General features: G+C 31.0%; 1 protein-coding gene across 5 annotated transcripts in view; it reads left to right on the top strand.

The window, feature by feature from the left end:
* Positions 1-15,167, top strand: part of LOC107452446 (carcinine transporter) — a 76,659-nt gene that overhangs the window by 7,519 nt on the left and 53,973 nt on the right. The window contains exon 1 of one of the 5 annotated variants that reach the window (XM_043041844.2): positions 1,659-1,921. The exons of 1 other annotated variant lie outside the window; for it this stretch is intronic. Coding sequence is in view for 3 of the 4 variants with exons in the window: in XM_043041839.2 (XP_042897773.1) it covers positions 9,486-9,521 (36 nt within the window). In the remaining variant the exon portion in view is untranslated. Of the gene's footprint in view, positions 1-1,658; positions 1,922-7,062; positions 7,268-9,436; positions 9,522-9,606; positions 9,829-15,167 lie in introns of those variants that run through there. 3 more of the 5 variants (XM_043041842.2, XM_043041839.2, XM_043041843.2) reach the window with 3 other exon arrangements.

Genomic DNA, 15,167 nt, shown 5'->3' with positions numbered 1-15,167 from the left:
ACGATTGAAAATATATATATATCAGTCACAGCTGAGATTTCAAACCTGGGACACATCATTCTGAGGGGAACACTCTATCTCCCAGACCACAGCATCTCACACAGGAGTTATTAGTGAGAGGACATTAAAAAAATTTTTGGACCTAAGGAAACCTCGAAATTTCAGAAAAATTAAGCAAGAAATAATTTACAGACAAGGCTGCGAACTTTAACGCATTTTACAAAATATTTTATACAGTGGTAAACAATTAAAAACTAGAGCAATTTATAATTTTACCAACATTTTAATAGCCTTACCAAGTAGGAGATTGAACAAAGAGTCATTTTATATGAATTTTTGAACACGTAGTGGAAAATAACTTAAAATCAAAATTACGTAACAGCATTTAAATATAAACTTAACAATTACTTAGAATTTTTTTTCTCCAAAAAGCGTAGAAAATTATCAAGTCCTGTACAAGCATAATTGACTCCCGGTGGTTGAGTGGTAGCGCTTCGCGCTCCCGTGCCACAGGTCCTGAGCTCGATCCTCGGGCCGGGCAAGGTTCACTCACCCTTTCATTCCTTCAGTGGGTCGATAAATGAGTACCAAGCATGCTTGGGAACTAAACACTGGGGGTTCCGCGTTAGGCTGACCATCTAAACCGGAACATCTGCTCCTGCACCCTAGAGCCCTAGGTCAAGAAAACTGAGATGGGAACAGAAGGCCTTTGCCCTCTATGGGCTGTCGTGCCACTGTTTAGTTTAGTTTAGTTTATATATATATATAGAGAGAGATTTATATATAGATAGATAGATAGAATTCTTTTATTCCTTTTACTTCCATAATTGTGAAACGTGTAATCAAAATAATTTTGCTCAGAAATTAAAAATTAAAATTAATTAAAATGCATATTGCTATGTAGCTTATACATAAGATATAATTACATTGCTCTATATCTGATAAATTAGTTAGAATTATATTGCTTTGTATCTTGTGTATATTAAATAAATATATCTAATATTTTGTTTCGATTTTTACACATTTTTGCCAATTTTTTGAATTTATGGGCATTAAACGCTCGATTGTGTGCAACAAATCTGTGTAAATTCTTACCATTTGTTGTATTTATTGCTTAATTTATTTCCAGTATGTTTTATCAGTTAATAAGTTAAGTTAACGCACATTTTAATTAGTTACACGTAACTTATTTTAAAAATTTTATATTATATAAATCCGTGATAAGACTATGCTGTTGTACTCAATAAAAAATATTGAATTGTCAAAAAATTTTATGTTATTATTGTGCCATCAAATAGTTAAAGAAATACATTCATTTTTTATCGTAACATTATGCTAATCTATTTAATCAATTTTCTCGTATTTTTTCTTACTTAACTTTTTATCGAATTTATCTTTTTTTATTGCTTTATAATTTCAAAAAATAAATAAATATTAATACTTTTATTGAAACACTTACGAAATCATTTACTGTTAACATATTTTCTTTTTTTTCCCAACAAAGTATAAATAAAGTGAAACAAAATGAAGGTGACTGCCTTGTGAATCAGGTATTTTCGAGAAAACACATAAAATAAATTCACTTAACTTTTTATGTTCCTATAATGGGTTTTTACTCAGGTGAAAATATATAGAGTTAATATAAAGCTAAGCACCTCATATGCTCCTAGACAAATTCAAAAGTGTTAATTAAGTAAGCCGAAAGTATTCTAAGCTGTAATACTTTTCTTTCATTTTTACAGCAAAAAAAAAGCTTGTGTAATACTAGCGTTTTATTATTAATTTTAACGAGATTTTTATAGCAAAATTTCACTTTGGCAATTGTACTAGACAAATCCTCTTGGCATCAGGTAGATTTTTTCTTGTTTCTTCAGAGCTGATTTGTGTTTAAAGTTGTTATGGTGAATACTTTTCTGTAAAAGTAAGTAATAATTATTCTAATTATTCATATTTTATTGATAAACAAGTAATATAAAAAAAAATTTAAAGTTAATTCCTGCTTAGATCAACAAAGAAAATTTTATTTTAGTTATTTTTTATTAAATCAGACATGCCAACTGTTCCGGACAAGCCAAATTAATTTTAAAAAAACGGTAAATAACTACAAGGAAAATATAGCAAATATTTGACTGTTTTTGCTTACCTTTCAATACGTATAGCATGACATAAGTATTAAACAGTGGTGATTTATATAAGCCTACGAATTATTTAGAAATAGTGGTGGATAAAAATCTACTAAATTGAATTTATTATACCAAGAATCACAAGTGATAAACTACCACTTTAAAATATATATTTGCTGTCCGGAGCAAGTTGGCATCTCTGTTAAATAGTTACAATTTACAAAAATATGTATGTACATATGACTGTATCATAATATTAAGAGGTAAAATAGAAAGCGAATTTCCTTGCAATATTCCTTTCCATATTGGACCAGAGTTGCCAACTGCTCCGGACACGCCAAAATAATTTTTAAAAAAACGGTAACTACTTAGTAAATTTTACAAATATTTGATTATTTTAGTTATTGGACCAGAGTTGCCAACTGCTCCAGACACGCCAAATTAATTTTAAAAAACGGTAACAACAAAGTAAATTTTACAAATATTTGATTATTTTTGGTTACGTTTTATAAGGTATAGCAGAGATGCCAACCTGCTCCGGACATCAAATAAATATTTTAAAGTGGTAGTTTATAAATTGTGATTCTTGGTTTAATAAATTCAATTTAGTAGATTTTAATCTACCACTATATCCAAAAAATTCGTAGGCTTATATTATTTACCACTTAAGAATTTGAAATCATGCTAAACCTTTTAAAAAGCAATAAAAAATTGTCAAATAATTGCAAAATTTAGTGTGTAGTTATTTACCGTTTTTTTAATTATTTTGGTGTTTCCGGAGCATTTGGCATCTCTGGTATAGCATGACATTAATATATGGTGGTGAATTATATAAGCCTACGAATTATTTAGAAATAGTGGTGGATAAAAATCTACTAAATTTAATTTATTAAACCAGGAATTACAATTGATAAACTACAACTTTGAAATGCATATTTGCTGTCCGGAGCAAGTTGGGACTTTTATTTTTTTTGTTAAAAATTTTTTCCAGCCATCTACACGCTTTGCCACTGACAGTATTTATTCCTAAATTTATATCCTGCTAAATATCTTATATAAGAGAAATTTTTCCCCCATATAGAACTAAAATTAATTAATTAATTAACATTTGAAAAAAACTGTATTAACATCAAGTTTCACCCACTAGAAGTATTAAAAATTGTATTTGAACTTCTGTGGATGAATAAAAAGTATTTTATTAACGATTGAAAATTTGAACAAGATATATAAATATATATAGGAAGAGCGAGAACTAATAGTAGGAATTGAATTATCTTAAATCCTTTGTTAAATGTAACATTTTTCGTGCTTTGTTTTCAAAATTTGTTTCGTTTTTTATTCTAAAAAAAAATATCACATTTTCTCATAATTTTATGCAAGGTGTTTCTGTACTGACTACTCTTTGGATATATTCTCATGGTTAAAATATTTGTCAAGGATGAAATCAAAAAGGTTTGCAAAATGGAACCACAAACTAACATTTAATTAATCAGACTAATATTTAATTGATGCACCAGCTTCATCATCGCCTCCTAAATCAGAAACCCTCCACTTCTATCCTCCGATTTCTATTTTAAAAGTAATTGAGTGGAATGTATTTGATAATTGAACATGTAGTGATTGACTAATAAATAAGACAAGCCTATCATATTCATAAATTACACAAATTTTTAGATATATATTTGAAACCACTTTCAAATTTTTTTAAATAGATTTTCCATTAAATGGCTCTTTCGTAATGTGGTTTACCATCGTAGTGGTCTGATCGGACTACCTTTAAAAAACCGTGTGGAGGCTTCATCCGGCCAGTTGTTCTCTTACACCAGAAAACACTTTTTTTTTTTACATGAGATTTTTTAATGGGTCTCAGATATTTTAGCGTTTGCAATTCGTTTCTCTCTACAAGCTTTTAGGTTTCTTGCACTTTGATGATGTAATCCTAACTAGGATATTTTAAAATTCACTAGAGTGAATACCAAGTGCTTTAACTTTTCTGCTACGTAATTCGTGGTAAGAAGAATGCGATAATATGCACCGAAGAGCCATTACATTATGACAACCCTCCATCTATAAAAATGGGCTCGCCCAGGTTTTCATGCTTTCTCGCCCAGGAAGAATATTTTCATGGGGCACATTAGGACCCATAATCTTCATAGAACAATCCCTGACGTCTGTAAGCTACTTGAACATAGTTGCAGACCAGGTTCGCCCATTCATGGCAACAATTTTTCCTGCGGGGAATGGTGTCTACCAACAGGATAATGCACCATGTCATAAGAGTTGAATCGTCATGGATTGGTTCGAGGAACATTCCAGTGACTTTCAAGTCCTGTCTTGGCCCCCAAATTCACCTGACCTTAATCCAGTAGAGCATTTGTGGTCCTACTTGGAAAACCAAATTCGTGCTGCCACGCTACCCCCTCGCAATGTGAGGAAATTGCAGGACCAGTTGGTGAGCGCTTGGTACCAGATACCTCAGACTACCTATCAGAACCTTGTGGCATCAATGCCAGGGCGGGTGCTAGCAGTTTTGAAGGCTAAAGATAGTCCTACATGTTATTAGCAGGGTGGTCATAATGTAATGGCTCTTCGGTGTATTTCACATTATTATGCGATACATTAATGTCCTATGGTTTTTTTTATTTGAAGTGTTATTTCTAAAGAAGAAGACAAGTGTATATGCATGTATATAAAGCAATACGCTTTTTATATACTTATACAATCAGAGAAAAAAAAATTATTATCATTTTTAAAAAAATCTGCATCGTTCCTTACAAAATTTATTTCAGATTTGATATTCCGTACCTGAAGTCAATAAATGAGAATCGGAAACTCGCTGAATAACTTATTTAACGAATTATAAGTGAATTTATAAGTAACGAATTATAAGTAACGACTTATAAGTAAATTATTCACTTATTATAAGTGAAAAAATTATGGTTGTAAGTTTTCGTGTGATTAATGATTGGATTATTATTATATGCGCCATAGCTTGACTTTAATTCTGAACAATGATCTGATTTTAAAAATTTATAAATTCCACGTTTAATTGACAAAATTCTTATAAAATACATAAACACGAGTTTTCACTCAATTTTTAAAGACACATATGTCAAGGGCTCATACGGTGCTTAAAAAATTACAAAATCAGCAGTAAAAGTGAGACAAAAAAAAATTTATTTTCGCAATCATCACAACATTTTAATAACTTTAGATAATTATATCTCTGGTTACAAAATCTTTGGATTTAAATTTTGATTATTAAAATAAAAGCTTGTAAAAAGAAATTCGCCGTTTTTTTTTTAAAGAAAAATGCTGCCTGCTTTTTTATAAGGACTGTGCGAACCGTGCAGTTATCTCAATCATAAAATCACTTTATCCTGGTTGTCAAACTAGGTTCTTTTTTTTAAGGTACTGCAGCCTGTTATATGTCAAAGGCCGTCCCAAGTAGTCTTTGCCATCTGTTCCATTCCACCGTGAGGCTTTACAGATTTTCCTGATTTAATGTATAGATGGCCTTCTCCGCCGAGTCAAGCTACCTAATAAGTGGTCAAAACTAGCTTATTGCAACTAGAAAAATGGGAAAAAATATCATAATTTCTAAACCACTTTTCTATATTTAATGGGATTATGAGGTACTTGTACTTAACTAATCCCAGTGGAGCGACAGCCCATAGAGGGCCAAGGCCTACTGTGCCCATTTCAGTTTTCTTGACCTTGGGATCTGGCGTGCAGGAGCAGGTGTTCCGGTTAGGTGGTCAGCCGAACACATAATCCCCAGTGTTTAGTTCTCAAACGTACTTGGAACTCATTTATCGACCCACTGCAGGGCTGAAAGGCTGAGTCAACCTTGCCCGGCCCGAAGATCGAACCTATAATCTGTGGCACGGGAGAGCAAAGCGCTACCACTCAACCACCCGGAGTCAATTATACTTGTACGGTGCTTGATAATTTTTTAGAGAAAAAAAATTGTTAAGTTTATTAAGTTAGAGAAATTGTTAAGTTAAAGAAATTGTTAAGTTTATATTTAAATGCTATTACGTAAATTTGATTTTAAGTTATTTTCCACACCACTACATGGTCAAAAGTTCATATAAAATGCCTCTTTGTTCAATTTCTCACTAGGTAAAGCTATTAAAATGTTGTTAAAATTACCAATCGCTTTAGTTTTTAATTGTTTACCACTGTATAAAATATTTTGATAAAAATATTGAAGTTTGCAGTCTTGTTTGTAAATTATTTCTGGCTCAATTTTTCTGAAATTTCGAGGTTTCCGCAAGTCTAAAAAATTTGTTAATGTCTTCTCACTAATAACTCCAATGCGAGAAACGGTGGTTTGGGAGATAGAGCGTTCCCCTCAGAATGAGGTGTCCCAGGTTTGAACCTCAGCTGTGGCTGGCTGAAACGAATCCTGCAAGCACCGATCTCAGTACTTATGTAAACTCTATTCAGTGGTAAACAGATCATGGCTGAGAATTTCTGAGCCGCTTGGCTCACCGTGGGATGTTTTCATGGTTTTCCTGTCCATGTAACGCAAATGCGGGTGAGTTCCATCAAAAAGTCTTCCATGGAGGCTAGTTTGTCCCAATGTTTGATTCAGGAATTCCCTTGTCTTATGGGTTGGGTTCAAAGTTAAAATGCTATGGAAATGAACATTGATACTCGTATTAGATCAGCTGTTCAACGTTGACTTAGAAAATAACTCCTATGTTCCCCTCGAAAGCAAGTTTACTTTCTAAAAAAAACTACCACGAACTGTGAATATTTTACAATTTGAATGTAAAATCAATTATAATTTTTAATATTAGTTGCATCAAGAAAATGCAGTATGACAATTCATTTGTAAATCTAAACATTTTACAGTTTTCGAAAATGATAAAACTGCGTTGATTAGGTCTTATAGTTGTTTAACTTTTTCAACTTATCTCTCTATTTATTTGTCTTTGAAGTTATATTGTTTGAATCTTACGTTAGTCATGTCCTCTGTCTGAATCATGCCTAATTCTCACTTAATGATCTTCAGCGTGCTTGGAATGAAGTATTTAATACTAAAATACAGCGACTTGAATTAACTTTTCCAAACATTAGTTAGTCCTTAATGATCATGAATATCTAACAGCTCATGAATGGAACTGAAAAATGAGGTAAGCTGATTTTTAATTTTTGAATTTGTAAGGTAACAGTCTGCTAGCATACAAATGCAATTCAAGCTGTAGATTATCAATTCCATTTTATCCGAAAGGATTATAGAGTATCATTTGTGCTACAAAAACTTAAGCAATAACAGCGTTAATAAAGCATAAATAAAGAGGAAAAATAGTACATACTATAGTTTCGGTTTTCTAATTAAGTACTTTCCTCTGTTTCTAGATATCAATTGATGGTCAGGAAATCCCTTTACATTTCTATTGCCATTTAATATTCAAACACTGAGGAAGGTTCTTGTTTAAAGTCAAAAAATGATAGTAAAAAAATCTATTTACTTTTCTAACGCTATTTGATATTCAAACACTAAGGAAGGTTCCTGTTTAAAATTAAAAAAAGGATAGTCAAAAAAATCAGTTTACTTTTCTATTGGCATTTGGTATTCAGACACTGGGGAAGGTTCTTGTTTAAAGTCAAAAAAGGATAGTCAAACAATCTATTTACTTTTCTATCGCCATTTGATATTCAGACACTGAGGAAGGTTCTTGTTTAAAATTTTAAAAAAGGATAGTCAAAAAAATCAGTTTACTTTTCTATCGGCATTTGATATTCAAACACTGAGGAAGGTTCTTGCTTAAAATTTTAAAAAAAAGATAGTAAAAAAAATCAGTTTACTTTTCTATTGGCATTTGGTATTCAGACACTGGGTAAGGTTCTTGTTTAAAGTCAAAAAAGGATAGTCAAACAATCTATTTACTTTTCTATCGCCATTTGATATTCAAACACTGAGTAAGGATCTTGTTTAAAATTAAAAAAAGGATAGTCAAAAAAATCAGTTCACTTTTCGATTGCCATTTGGTATTCAGACACTGAGGAAGGTTCTTGTTTAATGAACCGAAACTATAATATGTACATACCCTCCAACTTATGAGGATTTTGAAAATAATTCTTTCTAGTGGTAGCGAACCAAAGTAGAAATTTTTAAAGCAAATGGATCTCTCATAAAACTTTTATCAGAACTTAAGAATCTAGCCCTATAGCCTGCACTTTTATAAGTAATAGTGGACAAGTTACGCTAAAATTAATTTTTTTTAAATATTAAGACATTAATTTTACTACCGTCTGAAAAGAAGATTTCTGAAACTACGGAAATTCCGTAGCAGTTGGAGGGTATGTATGTATCATTTGTGTACTTCATTCACGTTGTTTCTTTGTGCTTTGATTACATTTATGATATTCAAAATCCATTTTTCCTTCGAATTACGAGAACCTTGAAGGTTTAATGGGTTACCTGGAGTTCATGACCCCCCAGGGGATCGAAGAGACATATCAAGGATGCCACAAACAAAAAAGTGGCATACGTACAAACAAAAACAAATGCATGTAAAAAAAATTAGATTTAAGATAAAACATGTATTTCAAAGAAATAATAATACGAGTTGTTGTTGTATTACTGATTAGATTTTTTCTCGTTGTCAAGAAAATTAATGGCTCAGTTGTGTTTGTTTGTTTTTTTCATTAAAAATTTGTCCATTTGTCGATTCACTAGAAACAGAAAAAAAATTTCTAGTTTTGTTCTACACAGTTTCGAACAATGGGTTCACTTTACCGAAATGGTTGTGAAACAGGTTGAGTTAAATAATTTTAATTTAATAAATTATTTTAATTAATGGCTTGGTTGAGCTTGTTTTTCTATTAAAAATTTGTCCATATGTTGATTCACTAGAAACAGAAGAAAAAGAATTTTCTATTTTTGCTCTATACAGTTTCGAACAATAGGTTCACTTTACCGAAATGGTTGAAAAACAGGTTGAGTTAAATTATTTTAATTTAATAATTATTTCAGCTGTTTCTTCAATTGTTAGGCTTATTTTAATAAATATTTCAATTGTTATTTAAGAGTAATAAATACTCAAGAATATATAAATTGGCATTATTTTATAAAACGTTTGTAAGTAAAATATCTTTAAACTCACATACAGATTTCCAATAGAAATTGAACTAAATTTAGCGCACCATACTATTATATTTTCCAATAGTCTGTTAGATTCATAAAATAAACAATAAAACAGAAAAATCAGCTGTGAAAACATCTTAGGTAGTTTAATATAATGTTTTTACACTGCCGATTTTCGCCAGTAAATTTTTTATTGGTTCCAATGTGTCATTTTCAGTCCTTCGCTTTACTAAAAGTTAAATGGAAGTCTTTGTGGAAAGATGTCAACTCGCTCTGAGCCAAGTAACAGAAGGATGGTACGTTTTTATGTTTTTAACTGTAACTGTAATTCTAACCAATTATCGAATTGACCTCTTAATTAAGTTAACTCTATCCTACAGCGTTCGGGGTTTTTTTTAACACTCTTCCTTGTACGTTTTTTTTTTTAATTAGCTAAAGTATTCCTTACTAGATTTTTCTCCACTGTGTGGAAATCTTTGAATCTAAGCCGGACTACTTTGCATGTTTAAAACCTTCTCCGCTTTACCATACCGTATTCGCTTTCAGGATTGTTGTTAGGTTTTTTTTCCCGTTTCTAAGGATAATATGAATTTTAAAGAGAAAGTGAGTATAATATTTACTACATTATTTTTTATATATTACGTATTCGTTTTTAAAACAACTGCAAAAGAAATTATAGTTAAAAGAAATCTTCCTTTGGGTTTACATAGGACAAAAAAAAATTTCAGAAAATCATGATTAAAATTAAATAACTTATTCCTCTCTGAATCTTGCGATTGCGCTTTTATGCTAAAATATATTTTTAATATATTTATTTAATATATTTATATTTATTTATTTAATATATTTAAATATTTAATATATTTAAATATTTAATATATTTAAATATTTAACATATTAAATATATTAAATAGCAGTTATATTTATATTATATTAAAATATACTTTTACATCACCACAAGGTGATGTAAAAGTATATTTTTGAAACAAAAATGGTAAGTAGTTATTGCTTTAGCTAAGTTAATAATTTATAACATGAGAAAAGTACATGACACTAAGTATTTTTACTTTACTTTATTACCGACGTTGAACAACAATTCTGAATTTGGAACTATCACTGTATAATTCCGTAGCCTAGTAATTTTGATCCCAACCTAGAAGAAAAGGGAACTCTTAGATTAAGAAATGAGACAAAATATCCCTCGTGGTAAGCTTCTTGATGGAACTAACCCGTGTTTGCAGTACATGGTGAGGAAAACCACGAAAACTTTGTCATGGCTACTACGTCCATGAAGGGACTTCTCTCTAAATTTAGTACCACTGTTACGCCAAATGCACTGTAGCGTGAAATTAACAGGTTAGAACCCTGGGTCTATATTTATGTTGATTTGTGCTTCCTTTTGACGAGGACTAATAAGCCGAACTTTGTAATGAACACGCAAGTCTACATACATATGTGTAAGAATTACATAAAATGCGATCATGAAAATATTTTTACAATAGTAGTAATCAATTGCAGAAGTTTGTTAACCCCTTATCTGCTGTAAACTAAGTACCCGCCTCATTTAGTTCATTACAAATCATTATTTCAAATATAAAGATACAATAGCGTTTGGTTCTGTTTTTAACACGTTGAGAGCAGGCCTAAAAGTGAGATGGAAAAGAGAAAATACTAGTAGGAGAACTATTTCAATATTAGATAATATTCGGGAGGAGTTAATCTATTCTCAACTATAAAAGTTCACGGTAATTAATTTTTTCTCAGCGGAGCAACGATTCAATATAAAAATTGTATCCTCTAAAAACAATTGGTAGTTATGGATTTTTATTACATTCCCGAAAAAAACTGAAAAATAAATTTTTTTGTTACCAGTTTTTACTCTTTTCCGTCCTGATATATATGGGCTTTCAACCCTGGTTGAGTGCCGTGTCAGCCATCGGTGGCTGACTCTAGATTTTCCATTTAGGCCGCGTCAGCCACCGGTGGCTCACATTGAAATCACATTTAGGCTGCGTCAACCACCGGTGGCTGACGCTGACCTTTCGCATAGGCCGCGAAAAACAGCTTGCGGACAGCGTGTAACATGATATAGAATTATAAAATTTGGACTCTTTTTATGGAATTGCAGAAGATTTATTCGAAATGTGCTTAATTATTGGTTTAATAAATTCAATTTACTAGATTTTTATCCACCACTATTTCTAAAAAATTCGTAGGCTTACATATTTCACCACTTCTTTCGTATATGTCATGCAAAACCTTTTAAAAACTACCAAAATCTGTCTAATATTTGCAAATTTAGTTTGTAGTAATTTACCATTGTGGCGGTTTACCAGACGGGCAAGACATATTAACTGTTGGCGAAGTACATTGCTTTAAAAAAATTATCTTCTCACTTTAATTATCATTTTATTACTGCTTTGCAGATTTTTTTTCCAACGATCATAAACGTTGGCAACTGTGATACAGAAACTCCCTTGGCTCTTTAAAAAATTAAATGTAGTGACAAATTTGATATGTAAACAAGTCAAAATGGCGTATTTGGGTCACTGAGATAAAATTTAATTGAAAGTAAACTTAAATATTTATTTTCTTATAAAAATATTCCTCACGATCCCATTATCTTTCAGCTTATAGGCATTTTCATTTACCATAGGCTTATTGGTATTTATTTAACAATCTTTGAGATCGGAAAAATAGACACTTAGAAATGAAATCAGTAGATAATTCAATCAAATGCAAGCAGCTGTAATAAGGATTCTGAGAAACATAAAAATCGGACAAATGAAATAAAATACCAAACTCTACGTTGTTTTTTAAGTAGAATTAAAGCGGTTAAAAATTCAATATTTTCTTCGTAACACCTTGAGAGAAAAATTTTAGTGTGTATAACTCTGTTAGACACGCAGGAAATTTCAATGGTGATCAGGAGTGATTGCTTTCTACGAAAGCGATATGAAAAAAAACTATAGAAATATTTCTTCATTTTCGGTCCACTTGAAAAACATAGTATTTTTTTTACTTTCTTTTTCCTGTTTCACTAGAAAAAAGACATCGAATTTATATTAGCGATGAAACAAAAATAAATGTTACTTACAATTCTTGTAAATTTTATAAAAAAAGACGCAAATATAATGGTGCCTGACCTATTAAGAAAAATATTGGAAATCAGCTATATCCTTATTATAACTGATTCATAATATTCTTCTTAAAAACCTAAAGAATGAAATTGTAAATAGTATTGACAGTAAATTCAGAACTCCGGTTGAAATTTTGGCAATCTAAGCAGGCCTGAAAGCGAGACGGAAAAGAGAAAACACTGTTAGTAGAACTACTTCAATAATAGTTAATTTTTGGAAAGAATAAATCTATTTGTATTAATAAACAGTTTATGAAATTATTAATATGTTGAGCAAGAAGCAATTTAATATATATATTCTATTCGCTAAAAAAACTTGGTAGTTATGGATATTTTATTATTCCCGAAAAAAGGTTAAATATGAAATTTATTTGTTACCAGTTTTTACTCTTTTCCGTCTTGATATATATGGACTTTCAGCCCTGAATCTAAGATAGTCGGAAAATAGTCGAAATCTCATTTGACGATAAATAATTCTACTTAATAGTAAAACGGTGAAAGAACTTCTGTTCGTTAACCAGGCTCCCGCAGTCCTTGAAAAGTTTTAGTAGTGGTAGTAATTTTAAGTTAATGCAAGAAGATATTTCTTATTTTAAGATACCACTTAATCGTTAAGTTGTTTAGAAACTTGGATTTTAATGACTAGGACATTCTTTGGAAAACAATTTTTAGTCGTGGTTACACAGAAATTAGAATTTCGACATTTATTTTATTTTCGTTAGTGCTTTTCAAAATTTTCAAGGTTCGCGGGAACCCTGGTTTAACCCTTTCGCGCCGACTGTCACAAATACGTGACAGCATGAAACTGTATCAATCAGGATAAAAAGATAAAACTGGTAATCAAAGTAATTCTTTAGCAGTTTATTTGTGGGCGGAGTTATAATTGTTTGATTTATTTAATTCACCGTTACTTTGTTCAAAATAAAACTATTTAGTTATACTTTGAACTAACATTGATTATATATATGATTAAACTAACAATAATTAGAGAAAAAGCAAAGTAAGTCTGTCAAATTAGCAACGACTACATTTAAGTTACCGCTTTTTATTTAATTGCAACTTGATTCTGATTTTGTACAAATGCTTTTCTGAATCACCCGTCCCCAAGGGGTTAAGTCAGAAAACTATTAAAACTTGCGTTGAGATTCGACACTGTCCTCCAGTTAAAATTTGAACGCACTAACTAATGCGATACTTGTCAACATTTTGATTGACGATGAACTGCTACTCGTATACTAAGCTCTTGTTGAAATTTGGGCAATCTAGGCAAGTCGGAAATTATCCCTTGATCAAAATGGTCCTGAATTCTGTTTCCAGTTACCAGGATCGGAACGGGAAAAAATGGCAATAAAATGACGATATATTCTACTTGTTTACCAGAAAATAGTCAAAATTTTTACTGTCACCAGACTTGTAGTAGAAATCATAGTACATTTGCAAAATGGAAGGGGAAAAAATCGAAATTCTATTTCAAGATTTCCTCTTTATTGGGTTGCCACAATTCTAGACAAATTTTAAAACATGATGGCAAATAACTTGCGAGGCCATCCAAAATTTCATAGTTGGTATTTCATTTTCATTTTAAGACGTGAATTGATTGGGTTCAACAAAGGATATGTTTCCATTATTCTACAAATAATATTTTTCGTAGAGATAAATTAAATAAATTATTTCGTTACTTCGATCTTTCTCATACACTTTTAGAAAATTTTCCGACTGTGGATAGTTTTTTTTACGCTTAAAAAAGCATGTTTATCTATATAAGCAATGAATTTCTCAACATGTTTGTTGTTTTCAAGGAAAGAGTGGTAAATAAATTACGTCATTTTTCGGAAGATGTTTAGATACCAATAGTACATTCTGACAGATTTTTAGATGTTCATTTCAGGAAAATAAACTGAGAAATTTCATCGCGCAAAAGGCTTTCAAAAACTGAATTTATATGGTATATATATGTAATGACTTCTCTGATGATTTCTCTCCGTGTTTTTGTGCAGTACGTTTGAGCTGAATCTTTCATTTTATCATAATATCGTAGTCTATAATATTTGCAGTCGTAATTCAATATCCTTTTTTATAAGGATGACAAAATAATAATTTTTCTAGGCTTTTATTGAGGAAGAAAGTTAAAAAGCTATTTACAAATTATATACATAGAGCAGAGCTCCTGGACACAAATTTTCTAGGCCATTTCCAAAAGATAAGTCCACTTTTTTCCAAGTAACTATCAGTTAATCTTTCATGTCATGTGATATCCAGACTTCTTTGCTAGAATTGACGCCGTAAGATCATACGACCGGATGAGGGTGAATTAATATCTCAAAATATTTATTGATTCTAATGGGAATTCGGCTTCATTAACTCGTTCACGCCGGGAAAAGTGAAAACACTGGTACGGGAAAAGAGAAAATACTGGTTGAAGAATTATTTCAATATTAGATAATATTCGGGAGAAGTTAATCTATTCTCAATAACAATTCACTGTAAGTAAATTTATCACCGCGAAGAAGCAATTCAAAATTAAAAATGCATCCGTTAAAAACAATTGGTAGTTATGGATTTTTATTATTCCCGGAAAAAAACTAAAAAAAGGAAATTTATTGTTACCAGTTTTTACTCCAGTGCGCTGCCAAGATGAGACAATCTAGCGTGACCCACCGGTGGGTCACCCCGGTGTGAACGTGTTAAGGTATTTTACTGCACAGTATGGACTCATTTTATAAATAAAGATTACATTGCTATTCAATGAAAGTTAATATATACGCGATGAGCATAGTCAATTATGTGAATTATATATATATAT

Source organism: Parasteatoda tepidariorum, chromosome 9 (genome assembly GCF_043381705.1).
Source record: "Parasteatoda tepidariorum isolate YZ-2023 chromosome 9, CAS_Ptep_4.0, whole genome shotgun sequence".
NCBI classification, from domain to species: Eukaryota; Metazoa; Arthropoda; class Arachnida; order Araneae; family Theridiidae; genus Parasteatoda; species Parasteatoda tepidariorum.
Note: the sequence above shows the minus strand (reverse complement) of the source record. Positions and strands in the feature narration are given on the sequence as shown.